The sequence below is a fragment of the Rhinatrema bivittatum genome, chromosome 1, assembly GCF_901001135.1.
Source record: "Rhinatrema bivittatum chromosome 1, aRhiBiv1.1, whole genome shotgun sequence".
NCBI classification, from domain to species: domain Eukaryota; kingdom Metazoa; phylum Chordata; class Amphibia; order Gymnophiona; family Rhinatrematidae; genus Rhinatrema; species Rhinatrema bivittatum.
The window spans coordinates 409,726,000-409,750,295 of record NC_042615.1 but is presented as its reverse complement, the minus strand read 5'-3'; the positions used below and the strand labels follow the sequence as shown (position 1 = coordinate 409,750,295).

Below are 24,296 nucleotides of genomic sequence, written 5' to 3'. Positions count from 1 at the left end.
GATGGAACCCAGTGTCCCAGAACTACTCAATTCGCCTCCAGCTACTGACAGAGGTTCGGGAACAGCTTCAATGGTGGCTACAGGAAGAACACCTAAGCAGAGGCGTAAACCTATCTGCACTAAAGTGGATCTTGCTCACGATGGATGCAAGCTTGCAAGGGTGGGGAACCCACTGTCAGGAACTGACGGCCCAGGGACAATGGAACAAGGAAGAGGCGGGATGGAACATAAACCGCATGGAAGCTTGAGCGGTCAGACTAGCCTGCCTACGATTCAGCCATAGACTCCGAGGCGAGTCCGTCAGAGTCATGTTGGAGAACGCAACGTCAGTTGCCTACATCAACTGCCAGGGAGTAACCAAGAGCCAGCAGGTGTCTCTGGAAATAGATCCCCCTCATGGAGTGGGCAGAAATAAATCTACAAGAGATTTTGGCCTCCCACATCGCAGGAAAAGACAACATCGCTGCGGACTACCTCAGCAGAGAAAGCCTAGACCCGGGGGAGTGGTCGCTGGTGGACACAGCTTTCCAGCTGACAGTAAATCGATGGGGTCTCCCAGCCATGGACCTACTAGTAACTTGTTGCAATGCCCGGGTCCCCAGATTCTTTAGCCGCAGATGAGAACTACAATCATAGGGAATCGACGCTCTCGTCCGGAACTGGCCAGAGGAACGCCTCCTGTACGCCTTCCCACCCTGGCCACTACTGGGCAGTGTTATCCACAAGAGGGAACACTACAGGGGACTAGTCCTATTAGTCACCCCAGATTGGCCAAGAAGACCATGGTACGCAGACATGCGAAGACTATTGGCTGGGAATCTCTGCGTCTACCGCCATTCAGGGACATTCTTCAGTAGGGACCGATCTCCCACAAAGACCCGGCTCGATTCTCTCTTACGGTATGACCCTTGAGATGACTAGACTAAAGAAGCACGGCTACTCAAAAGCAGTGATTGACACCCTGCTTTGGGCACGCAATTTCTCCACATCTCTGTCTTACATATGGATCTGGAGAGTATTCGAAGCTTGGTGTGAAGACTGTGGTCTCCTCCCGAGGGCCGCCAATATTCCCATGGTCCTAGAATTCCTACAGGATGGCATGCAGAAGGAGTTGTCCCTCAACTCCCTCAAGGTCCAAGTCGCAGCACTGGCCTGTTTCAGGTCCGAAGTGGATGGTATCAGACTATCAACCCACCCTGATGTGTCTTGCTTCCTGAAAGGAGTCAAACGGCTCCGACCACCACTGAAGTGGCCAGTGCCTCTATGGAACCTCAACCTAGTACTAGATATTCTAGCAGGGGAGTCCGTCAGACCAACAAGCACCCTGTCTCTACGTCTCTTGACCTTAAAGACAGCATTCTTGATCGCAATATGCTCCGCCCGGCGCATCTCTGAACTTAAAGCATTATCCTGTTGGGACCCTTCCTCGGGTTCACCCCGGGCACCATACAGCTGCATACGGTACCGTCCTTCCTTCCGAAAGTGGTTTCCCAGTTCCATGTGAACCAGACCATATCCTTACCATCACCAGATGAGCACAGGGATTCGGAAGACTCACGCCTCCTTCGCCACCTAAGTGTCGGCAGAATCCTGGTCCGATACCTGAAGAGATTGGAATCCTTGCGCAAAACTGACCACCTGTTCGTTCTTCACAGCGGGAAGAAACAAGGGGAAGCGGCATCGTGGGCCATCATAGCCCGCTGGATCAAAGAAGCAATTAATGCTGCCCACATAGAGGCAGGAAAACCATTACTTCTACAGGTCAAGGCGCATTCTACAAGGGCCCAGGCAGTCTCCTGGGCTGAAACCAGGCTGCTTTCACCAGCCGAGATCTGTCGGGCGGCAACATGATCCTCCCTACATACCTTCTCCAGGTTATACCGCCTGGATGTTCAGGCCAGGGAGGATACAGCCTTCACAAGGGCAGCACTAAGTAGACCAAGGGCAGCCTCCCACCCTATAGGGGAGTAGCTTTTGGACATCCCATTGGTCCTGAGTCCATCTGGCTACACGCTAGGAAATGGAGAAATTACTTACCTGATGATTTTGTTTTCCTTAGTGTTGACAGATGGATTCAGCATCCTGCCCACGGCTGCTCCAGAATTAGAGAACCTCGGATATCAAATCTCGAGACTGAACAAGTATGGGTAAGCCACGGCCTACCTCTAGTCCAAGACACCCGCAGTTGCCCAGGTGTCGGCGTTTATTGTTTCAGTGCACTGGCAATCTCCATTTTCAAAAGTTTTATATATATAATCAGTTGAACAAGTTCAAGGTTAATCAAATGTAATCATGTATTAAGCAACATATATCCACACTGGCTTTTCGAAGACAATACTGAAGAGCTAAGCACGCTGCACGGGCATATATAGGCTAACGTCAGCTTTGAAATCTGACTCCGTCTCCCATCTGCTATCAGGAGAGCACAATACCCATTAGTCCTGAGTCCATCTGTCTACACTAAGGAAAACAAAATTATCAGGTAAGTAATTTCTTCATTCCCTCCTCAGAGCAGCATAACTTACTATGGTATGCCTCAAGTGGTGAGTCATCCAGCAGGAGCAGGCCCATGGAGCTACTACAGCCCCCTTGGAAAAATGAAGCATCTGTAAACTCTCTTAATTCCCAGGTTCCAACCTACTCCACCCTGAGTCCCCAGCAGTTTCAGTCCCTGCTAGGGTGAGGATATGAGAAGAGTGAAATTGGTGGGGAATGGGAATGGAGATTAAGAGAGGATTAATACTCTTAACTCGTTTTCTCTCCCCCTCCCAGTCCCCAGCAGGCTCACATTTGTCTCAAAGCCCCAACCCCATCATCTCATTGACTCCAGTTCCCAACAAAGACAGCACCTCCTCCTGACCTTCTGCTGATTGCACTGGCTGCTGCCTCTTGTTGCATTCTGTTACTACTGTGTTCCTGCTCACAACATTTTGGTCCAAGTTGTCTGTTGTCTCTGATGCAGGACCGCAATCCACACCGCATAAAGAGCTGAACCCGGTGAGCTCTTGTGCTGCTTTTACTTCCTGGCATGAGGTGACTCTGGTTAAGTCTGGTTGCCCAGGGCAGAAGACGGGACCTTGCTTCTGTCCTGTGCTATTGCCTGTTTTTTAATAATTGACCTAGGCTAAAGCTGCCTGCCAAAGTTGGCCCCACAGTGATGAGGCCACTTCCTGCTCCTTTTGATTGATCTGTTGTGACTGGCAATCAGGGATCTGGCTGCTGCTTCTACTGGTCCCACAGCTGCAAAAAAAGGCAAAAAGAAAGGATGTCAAAGAGATGAGGGATTCATTGAATCCTTTGAAGGCCCTTACTGTATGCCATTCCCAGCTACTTGGGGTCATCAAGTTACCTATTTCAGATAAGCAGCTTTGCTTTTCCTGACATTTCTTTTCATCATAATATATACCTAGAAATTCACTTAGTTGGAACATTGAGTTCCACTGTAGAATAGAACTGTACTCCAAAATGTGCTCACAGATTAGTTGGATATCATTGGCATAATGCTTTTCAATTGCTATAACTAGTTGCTCCTCAAAACACGGAGGCCAGCAACAATTTTTCTCTCTTTTTTATAAAGCCAGAACCCTTTTGCACACCTTTTAAAATCCAAGGCTGTTAGGTAAATTAAAACAGGCCCCTCAACAAAAGCATACAAACAAATATAAATAAACTTTATATTTGGCCTCAGATAATTTGAAAAAGCTAAAAGATTTAGATTTAGTCAGTCAGGTCACGAGTCCAGTCATTTACAGAATCTTAGAATCAAATGAGCCAAGCTTAGGTGGAAATCACTGAAAGTCACATTAATAGAATTATATATAGGTTAATTATCACATTAATAGAATTTTACTTAGATTAACATAACTATTTTCTCAAAATATAAGGCAGATCTCTACTAGCATTAGAGTATTTAAACTTGCAATCATATAATGTTGCTGAACTCAAGTTTTTGATCCCTTTAGTGAATAACCAGTTCAATGTGTGTGTGTGTGTGTGTGTGTGTGTGTGTGTGTGTGTGTATGTAAGAACAAACTCCAGGGTACCCCTTTACAGGCTTTTATTCAGAACTTCTGGGAATGGCTTCCACTGCAGATTTATGGTTGCCTGCTGTGCGACTGATTCACAGTTGGGCCCAACTGACCCCTAGTAACTACTTCTTGATTTGTTGAAGACTTAAAGGTACTTCACGTTTAAAGGTGTATCAGAGTGGGAATTAAAAGTAAGGGTTACAGTTTCTGTTGCGCTGGAGGTGGATCCTTGACCTGGCGCAGGATTGGTACGGACCTCTGAGGGATCCCAGAGGGTGCCTGCCGCCAGGAGGCGGAGCACACGAGGAGACTGAGGCAAACAGGAACTTCACCAATAATGATCCGGGAGCTCCGCGGGTTGAGCCCTTGGATTCCCGGACCACCTGGGCTTAGGTGGGCCTCTAGGGGTCTCTCGGAGAGATGACTGAGAGGTGTGCCCACCAAGAGAAGAGGTGTGAGGCTGTTGGAGAACAGGCGAGCTAGACTGGAACAGAGATAACCGGAGACCACGGGTACGAGACAAGAACTGAAGGTTCTCCAGGCAGGATAGGCAGCGCCTAGTGGTCTAGCTCGAGGGAAGCCGCAGACAGCGTCAAGGCAGGTGGGCATGGTGGTTGCCGGAGGAGCAAAGAGAGTGTCCGAATGGAGAGCAAGGGTCAAAGCCAGGATATCCGACCGAGGAAGGTCAGCCGAAGCAAGGGTCAATTCCAGGTATCAGTCCGAGCGTGGTCAAAGGCAGGCAGAGGACAGTTCCAGGTATCGGTCCAAACGTAGTCAGAGGCAGGCCAAGGTCAGTTACGGGTATCAGTCCGAGAAGGTACTACCTGGGTAATGGAATGTGGAACAAGACTTAGGAACGAAGGAACTCAGGAACAGATGGAGGAACACTGGAACAGGCACGGGAATGCAGGAACACTGGAACAAGCACAGGAACACAGGAATGCAGGAACACTGGATCAAGCACAGGAACACAGGAGCTGAAATGCGGACGGCATGCTAGTACACAGCAAGTGTGTTGACCCGTTTGCCAAGGTGAGGTCCTGGGGAAAGGGCCTCACCTTATATACGGAGACTAGGTGACGTCATCGCTGCACGCCGCAGAGCTGTTTCCCGCCCTGGGCCCTTTAAAGGGTTGGGTGGTCCGAGGGCATGTGCCTAGGAAAGGACCCGACGCGGAGGAGGACGCCGAGCCACGCCGAGAGGAGCCCTGGGGGGTTGAAGGCCCCGAAGGGCCTGGGGATGCCACAACGAGGCGCTGCAGGTGCAGGGAGCTGGCTGCGACTGCAGGAGAGTTCAGACCGGGACCCGCTGTAGCACGAGCGAGGCGAGCAGGCTCGAGCGCGGGCCTAGCACGGCCAGGACACGCAACAGTACCCCTTCCTCTAGGCCTCCCCCTCATCGGTCGGGGTTTCTCAGGATGGAAGCAATGAAAATCCTGGAGAAGGGCCTTGTTGAGGATGTTATGTGAGGGCTCCCAAGAATTCTCCTTGGGGGTTGCACCCCTCCCACGATAGGAGGTACTCCAACGCCTTCTCCGCCGTCTGCCGTCTAGGACTTCTTTTACTTGAAGGTTGGTGTCAGGTTCAGTGGAAACTTGGGCTGGAAGTGGCGGACGTCAAGAGGGCCATGACAGTACAAGAGGTTTGAGAAGGGACACGTGAAACTTGTTATGTATCCCCAAGCTTGGAGGGAGTCAGAGTTGATATGTCACGGCTCCGACTCTTCGCAGAACTGTAAAGAGTCCCACATATTTTGGTCCTAGTCTCTGTGAAGGCAAATGGAGGTGGATGTGCCTGGTACTGAGCCATACCTTCTGGCCTGGAAGGAATGTGGGGGCAGCGCAATGATGGGCATCAGCGATTTTCCTTGCAGGCTTGGCAGCCTGGCCCAGTCTTTGCGTGACCTGCTCCCAGAGTTGTTGAATTGACTGGGCCGTTGCTTGCACTGCTGGAGATGGCACATTCAGAGGGACTGGAAGCGGCAGACGGGGCTACCGGCCGTTAGCAACGTAGTACGGGGAGCTCCCCATGGCAGCTGCGATGTGGGTGTTATGTGCAAACTCTGCCCAAGGAAGGAGATCGGTCCAATTGTCCTGATGATCATTCATGTAGGAATGAAGAAAGGCTTTCAGGGATCGATTTGTCCTTTCGGACTGGCCATTCGCCTTCGGATGATAGGCAGAGGTCAAATTCAAAGTAGTATTGAATTTGCGACACAGTGACCTCCAATACTTCCCAGCGAATTGTGGGCCTTGGTCGTGGAAGTTAACACAGGTACAGACGGGGACACCTGTCATCAGCAATGTGTATGGCATCGAGAACCCCACTCTGTGAGCTGGAGCAACTACCAGTCGAAGTGTGGGGTGTTTAATTGTAGCCAAGATAGACCGAGCACGATAGGATGTGCTGACCGTTTCAGGACCAAGAGAGGAAGCTCTTCATCATGGAGAGTCCCTACGGTCATCCGGATGGCTAGAGTGTGTTGGGTAATGTGATCAGGTAAGAGTTCTCCGTGAATGGAGTCTATTTGTAAAGGAACCTCCAGGGGTTGAATAGGAAGATGAAGTAATGTGACCAAGTCTTCAAGAATAAAATTCCCACTAGCCCCCATGTCTACGAGGGCGGTGGTGGTGAACGAATGCGCCTCCCTGACAAGGGAGCATCAATTGAGGGCCTATAACTGTAGTGCCCAAGCTCAGGATCCCCGCTGGGCTTAGGCTTTGGAGTTTCCCGGACGCACCAGACAGGTCTGAATCAGGTGGCCTGCACCCCCACAGTATAAACAGAGGCAAGATTTCTGCCTTCGGCGGCATTCCTCAGTAGTAAGATGACAGTGGTAAATCTGCATTGGTTCTTCTTTAGGTGGTGAAACCGCTGGTGGTACACTTGATCTAGGGCTAGCGGACCGAGGTGGTTCTGGAGCCAATCGTCGAATGGCCTTAACCTCCCGAAGCCATTCCTGGAGGCGGTGACCAATCCGCCCAACCAATGAGATGAGGTCCTCCAATGACGTAGGAACCTCTCGGGCTGCTAATTCGACTAGCCCGCAGGCAGTCTTCCTGCCATCCCAATTCAGTTGCCAGGCTTTGGAATTCCACGGTGTACTCGGTGAGAGAATGGGACCCCTGGTGGAGGTAGAGGAGATGGTGTCCGGCGACCGCCTGTCGGCCTGGATCATCAAATGTGCGTCGAACGTAGAAATGAAGTGAGGGAGTTGTTGTAGGAGGGTATCAGAACGTTCCAAAGTGGGGAGGCCCATGCCAGGGCCCTCCCCACCAAGCAAGAGAGAATAAAAGTGATCCTTGTCACTTCATCTGGAAACATAGAAGGTTGTAGCGCAAATGAAGCCTCGGCAGAGACGAGGGTCCCCATTGAATTGGGGAGGAGCTGGGAGGGTCAGCAATGCCCGTGAGGGCGAAGAACCAGAAGAAGTGCTATTAGCAAGAGTCCCAGGGTTGGCCATAGTGTTGTGTTCATGTCTGCTCTTGCCCTCGCTCCACCCTCTCTACCTCTGAGGCGACTCCCTTCGGGTCTGATGGACAGTTGCTACCGCGGCTTCTCCTTGCCGTTTCTTCCCAGATTCCCCGGGCTGGCCTGACGCTGCGGATCCGCCATGTTCCTGATGACTAAGGGTGCGCGCGCACGTGCTCCGGTTTGTACCAGCTAGGGCATGAACCTTGGGGGCGTCCCCTCGTAGTGACGTCATCCACTTCCAACATAAAAGGCCTTTGCTTACGCTTACGAATCGAGTTAACAAGGGATTGATTGCGAGGATCATCTCGACCCGCTTTATTCTCCGCTGCTCTGCCTCCTCGAACTTACCAGGGGTACCCGCTCCTCGGGGGCCCCGCTCTCTCCTCTTGTTTTCAGATTGCTAATACGGGATCTGGTACTCGCTCCTCGAGGGCCTACGTCCCTGAATGCTCAGAAGACTCCCTATTGCCTAGAAGCGATCGCAGACGTGAACATTGTGAGTTTCTATTTCAGTTTGCATATAAGAACCGGTACTCGCTCCTCGAGGGCCACTGTTCCTAAAACCCTCCGAAGACTCTCTTCTATTTCAGAAGTTATTTCATATACAGATATTGTGAATTCTTATTTCAGTTTGCATCTAGGAACCAGTACTTGCCTAGAGGCTCCTGTTCCTGAATATACAAACTATTCTCTATTGTCTTGAAACCATTACAGAGATAGATAACTGTGAGTCACCATCGCTCTCTCAGAGCTGTCCCTGGAACCAGGTACTCGCTCCTCAAGGGCTTAACTCTCTCCAGCTACTAAGCCTTCTTATTAATCTATGTGAGTGTATCATCTACTCCTGGTTATGTATCCAGCATACCCTGTCTACTCACTATCTATGAGTCTCTCTCTACAGCTCAGCAAAACCCGGAGATAGCAGTTCCAGGATCTGAAGGACTTCAGCCCTGCCGGGCACATCAGCTCACTACTGCCACCTCTGGTGGTTCTACTACCTGTCTAATAAAGAACTATCTGTGTCTGTCTCCATTCTCCAGCCTAGTCGGTGGTCCCTCTCATGATGTCCTCCTGGGGGCGCTGTCATCTGCCATCGGCCCAAGGATTCACCATACTACATTAGAGTGCTCATCTCTCACTCTTCAAGATTTGAGTACAACATACTGCTACCTTGCAGTCTACTCTCAACTGCTGCTGTCCTCTCCCCTTTGGGGAGCAACTCCATAACAGCTCCTACAACAGATTGCTACTCTGCAGTCCTAACCTATAACAGATTGCTAACCCTAGCTGAGTCGCTAACAGATTGCTAGCTCCTCTCCTCTGGGGGAGCAAAGCTCAACAGGATTGCTTGCTCCTTCCCTTGGGAGGAGCATACCCTAACAGACTGCCAACTCCTAGCAGAAACTCTAACAGATTGCTAACTCCGCCCTCCTTGCATGGTGATCGCTCACACGTAGCGAACTCTGCGAGTTGGGCGGCCAATGCCTCGAGGTATTGCTGCTGCTCCCGGACACGTGTAGCCAGGCCCAGAATAACCTGCAGGGTGGAGGACTCTGCCAAGTCCATGGCCTTGGCAACCTGTTCTGCTGGATGTGGACCCTTGGCCTGGCGCAGGATTGGTACAGACCTCTGAGGGATGCCAGAGGGTGCCTGCTGCCAGGAGGCAGAGCACACGTGGAGACTGAGGATAACAGGAACATCACCAATAATGATCCGGGGGCTCCGCGGGTTTAACCCTTTGATTCCTGGACTACCTGGGCTTAGGTGGGCCTCTAGGGGTTTCCCGGAGAGATGACGGAGAGGTGTGCCCACCAAGAGAAGAGCTGCGCGGCTGTTGGAGAACAGGCGAGCTAAACCGGTACAGAGATCACCGGAGACAGGATCTGAAGGTCCTCCAGGCATGATAGGCAGCACCTAGTGGTCTAGCTCGAGGGAAGCCGCAGACATCGTCAAGGCAGGTGGACCTGCCTTGACGATGAGCAAAGAGGAGGAGGAGCAAAGAGAGTGTCCGAATAGAGCGCAAGGGTCCAAGCCAGGATATCTGTCCAAGGAAGGTCAACTGAAGCAAGGGTCAATTCCAGGTATCAGTCCGAGCGTGGTCAAAGGCAGGCAGAGGTCAGTTCCAGGTATCAGTCCGAGCGTGGTCAAAGGCAGGCAGAGGTCATTTCCAGGTATCGGTCCAAACTTAGTCAGAGGCAGGCCGAGGTCAGTACCGGTTATCAGTCCGAGAAGGTACTACCTGGGTAGTGGAATGTGGAACAAGACTCAGGAATGAAGGAACTCAGGAACAGACGGAGGATCACTGGAACAGACATAGGAATGCAGGAACACTGGAACAAACACAGGAACACAGGAGCAGGATCTCGGACGGCAAGCTAATACACAGCAAGTGTGTCGACCTGTTTTCCAAGGCGAGGTCATGGGGAAAGGGTCTCACCTTATATACAGAGGCTAGGTGACGTCATCGCTGCGTGCCGTGGAGCAGTTTCCCGCCCTGGGCCCTTTAAAGGACTGGGCACTTCGCGTACATGTGCCTAGGGGTGGACCCTACGCTGGAGGAGGACGCCAAGCTACGCCGAGAGGAGTGCTGGGAGGTCGAAGGCCCCGAAGGGTCTGGGGACGCCGCTACGAGGTGCCATGGGCGCAGGGAGCTGGCAGCGGCTGTGGGAGAGGTCAGACCAGGACCCCGCTGGAGCACGAGCTTGAGCAGGCCCGGGCGCAGGCCTAGCGGGGCTGGGAAGCGCAACATGTTCAGCAAGGGGGTGGGGGACAAGAGCAGTCTTGACTCTATAAAGACCAATAATAAACTGGAGAGCAGGAGCAGGCAGCTGTATTAATAATGATGTGCTATTGAGCAGCGCACAAGATGGCCGCTCACATCTAATGCTCTCAGCGTCCTCGCTCCCTATTTTCAAAATCTGACCGAATCGAATTACTTTTTCTCCGCGGACAAAAGGATAAACTTTATTTAAAGCATGGCTGCCGCTAAATCTGGGAAAATTGAGGCTGCTTTTGCCTCCGCAGCAGGCACGAAGCGGCAGAAGCAGGATCCTTCAACGCCAGATAAGGCCAACCCTGTGAAGAACATGGCGTCGGCAGACTTGGTACTTACGGAATTAAAGCAGCTCAAAGAAATGCTTCAATTAAACATTGAGACTACCACGGCGGTAAGAACCGATTTGCAAGCGCTATCTACCCGCATGGATGGCTTCCAATCGCGGCTTGAAGATACTGAAGCGCAGGTCTCTTCTTTACTTATTTCTACTGCATCACTCTCGAGCCATGCTCAGGATATTGCGCAACTTAGATCCGATGTGGAGGATCTATCTAACAGGAATCGGCGCAACAATATTCGAATTTTGGGGATCCCGGAGGGATTAGAAGGTAACGACCTCATGTCGTTTTTGGTTAAGTTGATACCGTCTTGCCTGCAACTAACTTTTGAACATCCTTTGGAGTTGGAGCGTGCTCACCGCGTTCCTTCCAGACCTCTCAAAAACTCTAAATATCCCAGACCGGTTATTTTTAAAGTTTTGAGATATCCACAAGTATTGCAAATTTTTGCGGCGGCACGAAATAAAGCGCCAGTGACGCATGACAGTCATGTTTTTCTTTTCATACCGGACTTGGCTAAAACTACGGCGCTCAAACGCAAAAATTTTCTGAGTATGAGACCACGATTGCAGTCATTGGGGGCGCGGTACGGTCTCCTTTATCCAGCCCAAATGCGGGTTACTCACAATAATCGCACTGTAATCTACCATGACCCCCAGGAATTGGACAAATTCTTGTCTTCTTCTGAAGCCTCATCTTCTATGGTGACATGAGAGATAAGCTATTTTGCTCCGGTCTCAAGCTATTGCATGCGATGTACACGATAGCCTCGATAATTTTTTATTTTTCTTTTTATAATAGTACAGGAGTATTAATACTTCTCGAACAGTTATATACCCAACCTTCCTGATCTACTCTTCTGACTGACCAATACCTATTTTTTCCAATGGATTATGACATTTTTCTTTGCTTTTTAAATTGTTGTCAAGCACCATTAAACTCCGCAACACTTTATACTGCGCCAAGATACTATAAGTTTGGTTAAGGGAGCGAGGGATGTGGGCTGTACTCTAGCCTGCCTAGAGGCTCATTTTATTCCCCTAAGAGATAGTGTGCATTAACACTATCCTCTGTTGTGCGGTTTCTTAGTCCCGTTTGGAGCTCAGATGGGACGAAGTGCACTCCTCTCTTTGTTTTTTTCTCCATTTTTATTCTTCTTTTTCTCTTTTTATCACACTTGGGATACCACATACCTCAGCTATCATCAGCATACCATTCAAGTATACGGGAGCTGTCAGGAGATACCTGCCGAAACAGTTTTTTCTAGCAAGACTATAATGGCGAGCATTATTTCTTCTTTTAAAATAATATCCTTAAATGTCAACGGCTTCTCGCACCCTATTAAACGGAAAAAGATTCTCACTTATTTACAGTCCCTAAGGACAGACATTGCTCTTTTACAGGAGACGCACCTTTCTGGATTGGAATCTTTGAAACTTAACAATGGGTTGGTCAAATCTACTATAGTCCAGCGGTCAAGAAAAAAAGGGGCACTGCCATTCTCATTCATCGGAATCTTACAGCTTCTGTTACTGATCATTTATCAGATCCTGAAGGAAGATGGAATCTTATTCGTCTCAATATTCAAAATGATTTGTTCACCATTCTGAACATATATGCTCCTAATGCCGATGATCCAGTTTTCTTCCAGGAAGTGTTTGCGAACTTATTACAATCTGATGCATCTTCTTACATAATAGGTGGCGACTTTAATCAACCCTTAGATCCTATTTTGGACAAGAAATCTGACGCACGCTCCTCTATCTCCAGGGCAACGCGAGCTTTGCAACATATTCTCTCTACGTATGGTCTGGTAGACCCTTGGCGATTGATTAATCCCACTGGCAGGGATTATACTTTCTTTTCGTCCCCTCACTCTTCATACTCACGTATTGACTTTTTTCTTATCAACAAATTTTTAATGCCAAACATTATGGAAACACTAATCCACCCTATTCTGATATCAGATCATGCAGCAATATCATTGACCTGTGAATTAACTCACCCGAAGTTGATTCATAACCAATGGCGATTCAATCCAGCACTGTTGGAAGAACCAGAGTTCAAACCTCTTTTAGAAAAGAAGATACAGGAATATTTTCATCTTAACTCTACTAAGGATGTTTCTACGGCTACCGTATGGGAAGCCTCCAAAGCGGCGATCCGGGGGGAAATTATTAGCTTTTCCATCCGACGGGCAAAACGCCAAAAGGCAGAGCTCCTATCCCTACAACAACAAGTTGCTCAACTGGAATCGGATCATATTCAACACTCATCTTCAGCTTCTTTGGCGGCTTTAATTAAAGCACGCTACCAATATAACTGTTTGCTCAGTTCTCAGGTTCAATTACATGTTTTTCACTCCAAGGCACACTATTATGCTGGGAATAATAAGTGTGGACATTTACTAGCTTCTTATTTAAAGCGGAAATCTGAATCTAAGAGAATTATCAAGATTCTCTCCTCTTCTTCTAAAATGTTGTTTACAGATTCGGACATCTTGCAAGCCTTCAGCGATTTTTATGCTGATTTATATCAATCGGAAGTCTCACCGACGCCTGAACTGTTTCAAGATTTCTTTTCTACTCTCAGTCATCCAACTCTGCCTCAGACGCAACTGGAAGCTTTGGACAAGCCCATTACCACAGTTGAAATCGAACTGGCAATTAACGCGCTAGCTCAGAAAAAAGCGCCCGGACCAGACGGTTTTACAACTGACTTTTATCGTTCTTTTCAGAAGACCCTTCTTCCACATATCTCTAATTATTTTTCCTCTTTTCTTCTTAACGAGAACTCTGCTACCTCTTTTTCACAGGCATGTGTAATTGTACTTCCAAAGCCAGGGAGAGATGAAACCCATATAGCAAATTATCGCCCTATTTCTTTACTGAACACTGATTATAAAATATTTACTAAGATCTTGGCTACTAGATTGTCCCGTATTATGGGTCTACTAATTGACCCAGATCAGTCTGGTTTCATTAAGAATCGTTTGATCACTAATAATACTCGAACCTTTTTCCATATCCAGCAATTAGTTTTTTCATCTCATACTCCAGCAGTAGCGGTGTCATTAGATGCCGAAAAGGCTTTTGACCGGGTAGAATGGCCTTTTTTATTCGCCGTTCTAAGATGGTATGGCATAGGCCCAACCTTTTTACGCTGGATCCAGTATCTGTATACAGCACCACAAGCCTTCTTATATATTAATCAGCAAATGTCCCCGTCTTTTTCCCTTCATAGGGGTACGCGACAGGGTTGCCCCCTGTCGCCGTTACTTTTCAACCTGGCTTTGGAACCATTACTGTCCGCTCTAAGGCAATCTGATAATATTCAAGGTATATTGGTTGGTTCTACTGTCTTTAAACTCTCCGCATATGCGGACGATGTTCTTTTGTTTCTAAGAGACCCTGTTAGTTCACTCCCTCATTTATTTGATTTAATTTCTAGTTATTCTTCCCTATCGGGATACAAAATTAATTGGCACAAAACGGAACTATTACCGCTCAATCATGCGGCTGCCACCTTAAATTTTGTGAATCTCCCTGTTCAGAAAAAATCTGTGAAACTTAAATATTTGGGTGTTCAATTTTTTATGGATCCGCAGGAGACGATTACCCATAGTGAATCAAGTGTAATTCAAACTCTCAAAGATCTCATTCTACGTTGGTCTCCACTTCACCTCACTTGGTGGGGCAGATTGGACACCATCAAAATGTTATTGGCCCCAAAAATTACTTATATTTTAAACATGATTCCGGTTTTCTTTTCTCCTGAGTTTTACAAACAGATAGACCATTTGTTAACGCGTTTCCTGTGGAACAATAAAGCTCCACGCATAGCTCTTCGTAAATTAAAAAATAGTAGAGATCTTGGAGGAGTGAACTTTCCGGATTTCTATTCCTATCATATGGCTTTTATGTTGCAGCAAGGATCATATTATTTTGAAGTTGACTGGGAAAGAGATGCTCCTCGATGGTTACTTATTGAGACAGCATACATTGCTCCACTGCCTTTATTCTGTTTTCCCACTATGACGCTCACAGCATTTCAGTTGGCCAATCCTATTCTACGATCCTTACACAGAGCGTTTTTGGAAATGGACACTAAGTGCCCTGTAGATTCTGCTGGATGGAAACTTTCGCATTACTCCTCCCTCTGGTGTAATGCTCTTATTAAAATAGGAGATCAGTCTCCCTCCTGGCCCATTTGGCAAAAGAGTAATATTTGGCTGGTTTCTTCAGTTGTGCGACAACGAACGATCGTCCCTTTTTCTGTTTTGTCTACTACACATGGGCTGCCAATCAGTCAGAAATTCGCATATCGACAACTGCATGCTGCCTTACAAGAATATCTTAAGCGCTCCTCCTGGACTGATAATTCTCCCTTTTTATGGTCTTTCTACCAGAAATATGGGGAACGTGGCCACTTGGCTTCTCGTTTATATAAGTATATTAAAAAACTTTCCTTTACAGCTAAAAATACTTTGCGATTGACATGGTCTTCAGACATTGGATTGGAGATCACCTCCTCCATGTGGACTTATTGTTGGTCTATTGCCTCTCGTATTTCACTCTCCTCCAGTTTGACACAGTCCTCCCTTTTTACTCTTCACAGAGTAGTCTGGACTCCATGGAAATTACACAGGGCTGGTATTTTGGATTCTCACAAATGTTGGTCTTGTAATGCCCCCAACGCCACACTATCGCACATGAGTTATGCTTGCCCTTTTGTTATTTCATTTTGGCAGCAGGTATGGGCGAAGATCTCTGTTATTTTGAATCTTGCTCTCCCGATTTCTTATTCTATTGTCATTTTAAAAGGTGGGCATCCACTAATACAATTGCCGATACCAAGTAGGAAACTATTGGACTTTTTATTAACTATTGGCCAACATAATATCTTGTCCAACTGGAAGCGTAGTGATCTATTATCTGAGCCATTGTGGTGGAATACTGTTAGTTTGTACACTAGATATGAACGTGCCATGGCCCTCAAATATGGGCGACTAGGTAAATGGGCTCAGGTGTGGAAACCGTTAGACATCTACATTAATTCTTTATAACCCCTTTTTTATGTATCATCTCCCTTGTCTGCTCCATCTCTTCTGTTTATATGCTCTACGCTATTACTTTGCTGATGCACGATCCTATTGGTCTTTCTTCCTTTTTTTTACCTTATTCCTCGTAGTATCCCTTTCTTTCTCTTTCTCTTTCTCTTTTCTCTTTTCTTTTTCCTTTTCTTTCTTCTTATTTTATTCCTCTCCTCTACTCTCTTTCTTTCGTTTTATATTTTTGCTCTTCCTGTTTATGGCACTTCTGGATCATTATGGTTATTTTCCTTCTTGTGTATGGACACTGTATGTTTCAATGGTGATGTAACCATGTTGTTTTTTATGTTATTTGGGACTACAGTGTATATTACTATGCCATTGTTATTTTGTTTTTTCTATTGCAAAATGTTTAATAAAATCTTACAAACTTAAAAAAAAAAAAAAAAAAAAATGATGTGCTATTTAAGATTTTGTAGTAGTTGGGGAAATTCTGTTTGTTTCGATCCCTATTAGACATCAAACATAGTTTTTGTTAGTGACTAGTGCTTTCTTGCTATATGTTGTACTTCAAAGATATTCTGTGTTTTTCATACACTGGCACTTTAGTAGGAATTCTATACAGCTGGTGATTTATATAATTCTGATATTTAAAAATGTAGAAATTAAGGTTGATAAGTAAGTTGCAGGTAATAATTTTTGATTCTACTAACTTAAAGACTTTTTGACTACCTATTGAAAGCTAAGCCATTCGGATTTATAATTTTGAAATTTGTTTCAGTTCCTTTGTTTCCCAAATGTTATCTTGTTCATTTTCATTCAACTCACATACAGAGTGGAGGAGTAGCCTAATGGTTAGAGCAGTGGGCTATGAACCAGGAGACCAGGGTTAGAGTCCTACTGTCGCTCCTTGTGACCTTGGGTAAGTCACTTTACCCTCCATTGCTTCAGGTACAAGCTTAGATTGTAAGCTCTCTGGGGATAGGGAAATACCTACAGTACCTGAATGTAATCCACTTTGAAGTGCTGAAAAAGGTGTGAAAAGCAGAATTTATGATAAGCAAAATTAGTAATTTCTTTTCTCGCTTTCAGCTTTATCCGTCTTGCTGACTACCTAATAGTGAATACTATGCATGTTCTGGCAGTGAATTCAGTCACTACTCTCTTGAACTATTTAACTGATAAAATCAAGCGGACACCTACTCAAGATGTTATACAAACCTGGAACAGCGAGCAAGAAACTGAAACAGAGAAAAAGGTACATTTGTTTCAGAAAGCTTCATTGAAGTATTGACTTCTACGGTAATTTCTGGCTATGTTTCTGATGGAAGGCATTGTCAGCTAGAAAGTTAATAATGGCCTCAATTCAATTTTTTCCTAAAGGGCCAGATGTTATAAGGTGTGCTGGGCTGTGTGTACATGCTAGCAAGCAGCTGTGCACTTATTTTTCAGAATTTTACTTTTGCTTTAACGAGGAGTTTTGCGCATGAATGCACAGTCACACATTAGCACAAATTAGTGCTTCCCTGTACGTACCTGGATCAGTCCAGACAGTGGGATATATCCCCCGACCAGCAGATGGAGTCAGAACAGAGTTTGAGAGCGTCAGCATATAGAGTAGTGCACCCTCTGCTGGAGCTCAGTATTCTTCTGACTCCAGCAGATGCGAGTGGGGGGATCCACTAGCTCCCCCAGATTGACTGGGTTTCTTCATTTTTAGTTATTTCTTTCTTTTTCTCCACAGTATTTCCCTGTCTTATGTTTCTCTTCATTTTGGATCCTTAAAGTTTAAAAAAAAAAAAAAAGTTTTCAATTTTTGAGGAGGCGTGTGTCTGTGGCTTTGCCTTCTCTATTCTGTACTCCTTTCCTCTTCCGTTGGGGTAAGTGGAAGTTTTTTGAGTTTCTTTCTCCACAGGTTTGCTTCTTTTTGGTGGTGCCCCGTGGATGCCGGTGGTTCCAGCCGCTCCACGCGTCGTTGGGGGTCCCGCGGTTCGCAAGCTCCGCCCGTGGGTGTGTGCTCAACTGAAACGGGGGTTTTCCCCCGCAGTTACTGGACCCCTTCGGCGGGTTGTTAGGGCCATTTCCAGGCCCCCCCGCGGCACTAGCTCGTCTTTGGCCCCCCCCGAGGCTTTTCTTTTTCCCGGTGCTGACATGCCGCGGTCCTCGAGGTGTGAGGCCTGCGGCGAGCCGGGAAATCAATTTCTGAGGGAGGGGCTTTGTGAGCGGTGCTTCCCCGACGGGGAAGGCACCCTGCAGTCCTCCGGTGCGATTTCGAACCTGCTTCCTCCTCAGCCCGGGTGGCGCGGGCCGGCCACGACGCCGCCTTTGGCGGGAACGGCGGCCATTTTAGGGGGTCAGCGTGAGACGGACTCGCTCCCAGATGCAGACAGGATTGGTTGCACTGACTCTCAACAGGCTTTGCCCCCGGCGGGAGGTTTGCCCGACCGGGGCTCCCAGGACGGTCCCCCCCCCCAGGGATTCCAATCAGCTCTCTGTTTTTTTCACCTGACTTTATTCTGGCAATGCACATGGCTTATTTGCAGGGTATGGGAGCGCAGGCGCCTAATCCCCTGGGGGCCCCTCCCCCCAAGGTTCCTAAACTTGCTGTTGGTCTCACCGCCTCGTCCGTTACGCCTGGATCCCTGCCGGGTCCCTCTCCTGTGCCACCCCGGCGTACCACAGGGGCGGCTTCGCCGGTGAGAGACGTCTCCCCGGAACCCCCAGAGGCGCATCCGGATGGACATACGGAGGGGGACGACCCTCGAGCCCTACGGATTTTTCAAAAAGAAGAGCTGGATGAACTCATCCACCACATTATTCAGGAGCTGGACCTCGACCCACCTCCAGATCTGCCGATCCCTGTGGCTCCTGCCGTCGCCACCTCGTCTCGCAAAGGAGATCCAGTACTTGCCGCCCTCCGTCCTAGAGCAAGGGCTTTCCCTATTCATGAGTCCTTCCTACAGCTTCTCACCAGGGACTGGGACACTCCCGAGGCATCCTTGAAAGTCACACGTGCCATGGAAAAGCTATACCCGCTCCCTGAGGATTTTTCGGATCTTATCTAGGTTCCCAAGGTGGACTCAGCGGTGTCGGCAGTGACCAAGAGGACAACCATCCCGGTCACAGGGGGAACGGCCCTGCGGGATACGCAGGACCGTAAACTAGAGACCTTCCTCAAGAGGGTCTTCGAAGTCTCCGCCCTGGGTATGCGGGCCGTGATGTGCAGTTCGCTCGCGCAAAGGGCCAGCTTACTCTGGGTACAGCAGCTTCTCACCTCTCAGGAATTGCCCCCCGAAGATGCCGCCCAGGCGGACCGGCTGGAATCTGCCATAGCATACGGGGCGGACGCCCTGTATGATCTCTTTCGCGTAATGGCGAGGTCCATGGTTTCGGTTGTAGCAGCCCGACGGCTCTTGTGGCTTCACAACTGGGCAGGGGATGCTTCCTCCAAGTCGAGCCTTGGCTCCCTCCCCTTTCGGGGGAAGTTCTTATTTGGAGAGGACCTGGATCAGATCATCAAGTCACTGGGGGAAAATTCGGTGCATCGGCTGCCGGAGGATAGACAGCGTTCCTTCAGATCATTTTCCTCCGGTAGAACCAGGGCCAGGGCACAGCGACGTTATAGGTCTTACCGACAGTCCGCTTCCCGGACACAGCAGACAAGACCTCAGCCTTGGTCTCGTTCCTTTCGTGGGCGGAGGCCCGCGAGAGAGGCTCCAGGGCAGGGAATTCCGCCCACAAAGTCATCCCAATGATGCCAAAGGAGCCCACTTCTCACCTCCCCGGATCGGAGGCCGCCTCATGGACTTCTACGAGGAGTGGGCAGTTATCTCCACGGACCAGTGGGTGCTGGACACCATAAGAGACGGTTACGCCTTGGAATTTGTCCGCCCCCCGAGGGACCGGTTCATCTTCTCCCCCTGCGGTTCGGATCTCAAGAGGATAGCGGTTCAACAAACACTAGACCGACTGCAGGAAATAGGGGCCATCGTTCCTGTCCCCTTCGACGAGGTGGGCTTGGGCCACTATTCCATTTACTTCATCGTTCCCAAAAAGGACGGTTCCTTTCGCCCCATCCTGGACTTGAAGGAGGTAAACAAGGCCCTCAGGATCACCTGGTTCCACATGGAGACTCTCCGATCAGTGATTGCCGCAGTGCACAAGGGAGAATTCCTCGCTTCACTGGACCTCTCGGAAGCATACTTGCACATTCCCATCCTGCCGGCTCACCGGCGGTATCTTCGCTTCAAGATTCTCAGTCAACACTTTCAGTTCAAGGCGCTTCCCTTCGGTTTGGCGACCGCACCTCGGACCTTCACTAAGATCATGGTAGTGGTGGCAGCGGCCCTCCGCAAAGAGGGTATCCTAGTACATCCGTACCTAGACGACTGGCTGATTCGAGCGAAGTCCTTCTCACATGGTCAGACCTCAGTGGCCAGAGTAGTACAATTCCTACGCTCTCTGGGCTGGGTGGTGAACCTTCCAAAGAGTTCCCTTGTGCCCTCGCAACACCTGGATTTCTTAGGGGCGAGCTTCGATACCCGGCGGGGGATGGTGTTCCTGCACCAGGACAAGGCGCAAGCCCTGAGAGAGCACGTGTCTCGGTTTTCGGCTCTGGAAGAACCAACCGCCTGGAATTATCTGCAGCTCCTGGGAGTAATGGCCTCCACCATCGACATGGTACCCTGGGCGTTTGCACACCTGCGTCCACTGCAGGCGTCCCTACTATTCCGCTGGAAACCAGTCTCTCAGGAGTATCAGGTGATCCTGTCGCTTCCACCATTAGCCAGGAAAAGCCTGGATTGGTGGCTTGTCTCCTCACATCTGGCTCGGGGAGTCTCGCTCGAGGTTCCCAATTGGGTGGTGGTGACCACCAATGCCAGCCTCGGATGGGGCGCCGTCTGCGAAAGAAGCGCCACTCAAGGGACTTGGAAGCCAGAGGAGGCAAAGTGGCCGATCAATCGCCTAGAAACGAGAGCCGTGCGCTTCGCTCTCCAGCGTTTTCTTCCCCTGGTGCGACACAGGGAGGTGAGGATCCTCTCGGACAACGCCACTACAGTGGCCTACATCAATCGGCAAGGGGGGACAAGAAGCAAGCATGTCTCCCTCGAGTCTACTCCCCTGATGGAGTGGGCGGAGAGCAATCTCGTCCGGATAGCGGCCTCTCACATCGCCGGGGTGGACAATGTTCAGGCAGACTTCCTGAGTCGTCAACAGCTAGACCCCGGCGAGTGGGCTCTTTCCGACGAGGCAATGCATCTCATCATCCGTCGTTGGGGGACTCCACGCCTCGATCTAATGGCGACCTTTCTCAACGCCAAGGCTCCACGCTTCTTCAGCCGCAGAAGAGAGCACGGCGCGGAGGGGGTGGATGCCCTCGCCCTTCCGTGGCCGTCGGATCAACTGCTCTATGTGTTTCCTCCTTGGCCTCTGGTCGGCAAGGTTCTCCGCAGGTTAGAACATCATCGAGGGACTGTAATTCTCGTCGCCCCGGAATGGCCCCGTCGGCCATGGTTCGCAGATCTACTTCAGATGACGGTGGACGGCCCACTTCGCCTGTCCCATCTTCCTCATCTTCTGCGCCAGGGTCCGGTATTTTTCGAGCAGGCAGAACTCTTCTGTCTTGCGGCCTGGCTTTTGAACGGCGCCGTCTCCGCCACAGAGGCTACCCGGAGACAGTGATTTCAACGATGCTTCGTTCCCGCAAGCCTTCGATCTCCGTCGCTTACGTTCGAGTTTGGAAGGTCTTCGAAGCATGGTGTTCCGACCGCGGAGTCCAAACCATGGAGGCGACTGTCCCGCTGATCCTTCATTTCCTACAGGATGGTCTGGATAAGGGTCTCGCCTATAATTCTCTCCGGGTTCAGGTGGCGGCCTTGAATGTCTTGGTACAGAAGGACTGCTCTCTACCCCTTCAGCCGGATATCGCACGTTTTCTGAAGGGTGCCAAACACCTGCGGCCACCGGTCAGGGATCCTTTCCCTTCTTGGAGCCTCAACTTGGTGCTGCACACGCTGTCGGGCCCTCCTTTTGAACCTCTGAGGGGGTCCTCCCTCAAGGACCTGACCCTCAAGACGGTTTTCCTGGTAGCCATCTCTTCTGCTCGCCGGATTTCAGAACTTCAAGCCTTGTCCTGCCGAGACCCTTATCTGCGTTTCTCCGACTCCGGGATTTCCCTTCGTACTGTGCCATCCTTCCTACCAAAGGTGGTCTCGGCCTTCCATGTCAATAAAACGGTGGAGCTCTCCGGCTCCTGGACGTCAAGCGTGTACTGCTCCGCTACCTGGAGGTTACCAATGACTTCCGGGTATCTGATCATTTGTTTGTCCTCTGGTCAGGACCGAGGAGAGGTTCTCAGGCATCCAAGATGACTATTGCTCGCCATCTCTTCCGCTTACATTGTGGCGGGTCGGGTGCCGCCTCGCAGCGTCTCGGCTCATTCCACGTGATCCCAAGCGGCGTCCTGGGCGGAATCTCGCTCTGTTTCCTCCCAGGAATTCTGCCGTGCGGCGACATGGAAGTCGTTGCACACTTTTTCCAGACATTACAGACTACACCTGGCGCCTCAGTGCACGGGTTCTTTTGGCGATCAGGTTCTCCGAGCAGGTCTCTCAGGACCCCACCCGGTTTAGGGAAGCTTGGGTACATCCCACTGTCTGGACTGATCCAGGTACGTACAGGGAAAAGAAAATTATTCCTTACCTGCTAATTTTCGTTCCTGTAGTACCATGGATCAGTCCAGACGCCCGCCACTAGGGGTTTCATTAGGTCCTGCTCAGATTCTTCCAGGTATCTTTCATTCTGTTTGTCTTTGATTATTGTTACTGTTCACAGCTCCTCACAAGTTGACTGTTGCTGGTCCCGTTGACCGTTTGTTTACTTATATCTTTCTCTGTTCCTCTTTGGGAACGGTTCTGGATCCAAAATGTTGTGTTTTTTGCTTTTGGGCTTTGCTATGCGTAATACTGAGCTCCAGCCGAGGGTGCACTACTCTATATGCTGACGCTCTCAAACTCTGTTCTGACTCCATCTGCTGGTCGGGGGATATAACCCACTGTCTGGACTGATCCATGGTACTACAGGAACGAAAATTATCAGGTAAGGAATAATTTTCTTTTATTCATCGTGATATTAGCTATTACTCACAAATAAGACAAGTACATTGGCTTAACCCATGTTTTTTTAATGGTCACAATTTAACTCGTAGTCAGAGGTGGAATCAAATTCCAGTGGTTAACGTTAGTCAATTGGGGATGAATCTAAAGTTCATGGTGTGGAGGTCCTGTACTCTGGATTTATGTGCAGAAAAATCCTGATTTGTGTACAAATCATGTTTCTATGCATAATGTTGCACAGAAAACATGATTTTTGCACATAAATATTTTTATGTTTGCTATGCCTTTGTGTGCACATTTTTATCTGCAGATTATTGGGTTAACACACTTTTTTGACTCCTGATGCATTAGCATACCATTAGCTTAATACATTGTGAATTAAGTCTTTTTTATTAGCACATGAGAAAAGAAAATGTGCGCTGAAATTCAGCTCATATCTTTAACTCACATCTTATTACATCTGCCCATAAGATAGTTTGGTGGATGACTAGGGCATCAAGAAAATATTTCAAATGAGAAAAAAAAAATGAGGTTAATACTTTTGAGTTATCCAGATAAATGCTGAAGTTTGATTATTGTCATCACTTATCCAGTTATATTTTATCCAGATAAGTCATTAGGGATGTGCATTTGAAACAAATGGGTAAAATGTTCCTGAAACAAATGGAAGGGAGTCCATGAATTTAAAAGAAAATTTTTATCTCATTTGTTTGTTTCACATTCAAGTCTATGGCTCAGTCAAGTCTATAGCAGTGTTGTAAGTAAATAAACAGGTGCATTAAACATAGCAATCAACTCTTGCCTGTGTGGCATCACTGTCTACTGGGAGAAGAGGCAAGACAAGTTGGCAAGGAGACAAGATAGAGGACAAATCACTGTGAATCATTTTTTAACTAGCCTATAGTTGATATCTGAATCAAATGAAGGTGATATCCTCTCACTAAAAAGTCTGAGCATGTGCAAAAAACTTTCTATTTCCTCTCTAACAATTACATAAGTACATAAGATTTGTCATAATGGGTCAGACCAAAGATTCTTTTAGCCCAATATCCTGTTTCCAACAGTGGACAATCCATGTCATAAGTACCTCCGAGAATCTGTAGGGGTAGATAGATTTCATGATTGGGGACCAAGTGCAAGCCAGAAGAAAGGGGTTGATATTGGGAAGGCTTTTCCTTAAGCTAATCCCATGAGCCCTTCCACCAGGCCAGCATTTTCCTGCCATGTGGCTACTGCAGCAACCCACCATAGAGAAATTGAGGTGGTGTTTGATATCACTATTCAAGGGCAATAGGCAGAAGCCATCAAAAGTAGTAATGAGGAGCATAAAAGAAATGATTGCCCTGGATGACCAGCCCCTGCAGGTAGTGGAGATCATGAGCTTTAAGTCTCTGATGCATGTGGTAGCCCCTACATATTTAGTAGGCAGGTTGGCACCACTATATACAACAGTGCCGTAGCTGCATACAGGCATAGTTGGCTAAGGCAGAGGGGAGTAGCATGCATTTCAACAGCA

The 24,296-nt window shown here is 48.6% G+C and overlaps 1 protein-coding gene across 1 annotated transcript in view; it reads left to right on the top strand.

Moving 5' to 3' along the window:
• The window catches only part of DNAH6 (dynein axonemal heavy chain 6), a 3,261,518-nt gene that overhangs the window by 281,844 nt on the left and 2,955,378 nt on the right, over positions 1 to 24,296 (top strand). The window contains 1 exon segment of the mRNA XM_029602297.1: positions 16,758 to 16,923. Within this exon segment, the coding sequence (XP_029458157.1) occupies positions 16,758 to 16,923 (166 nt within the window).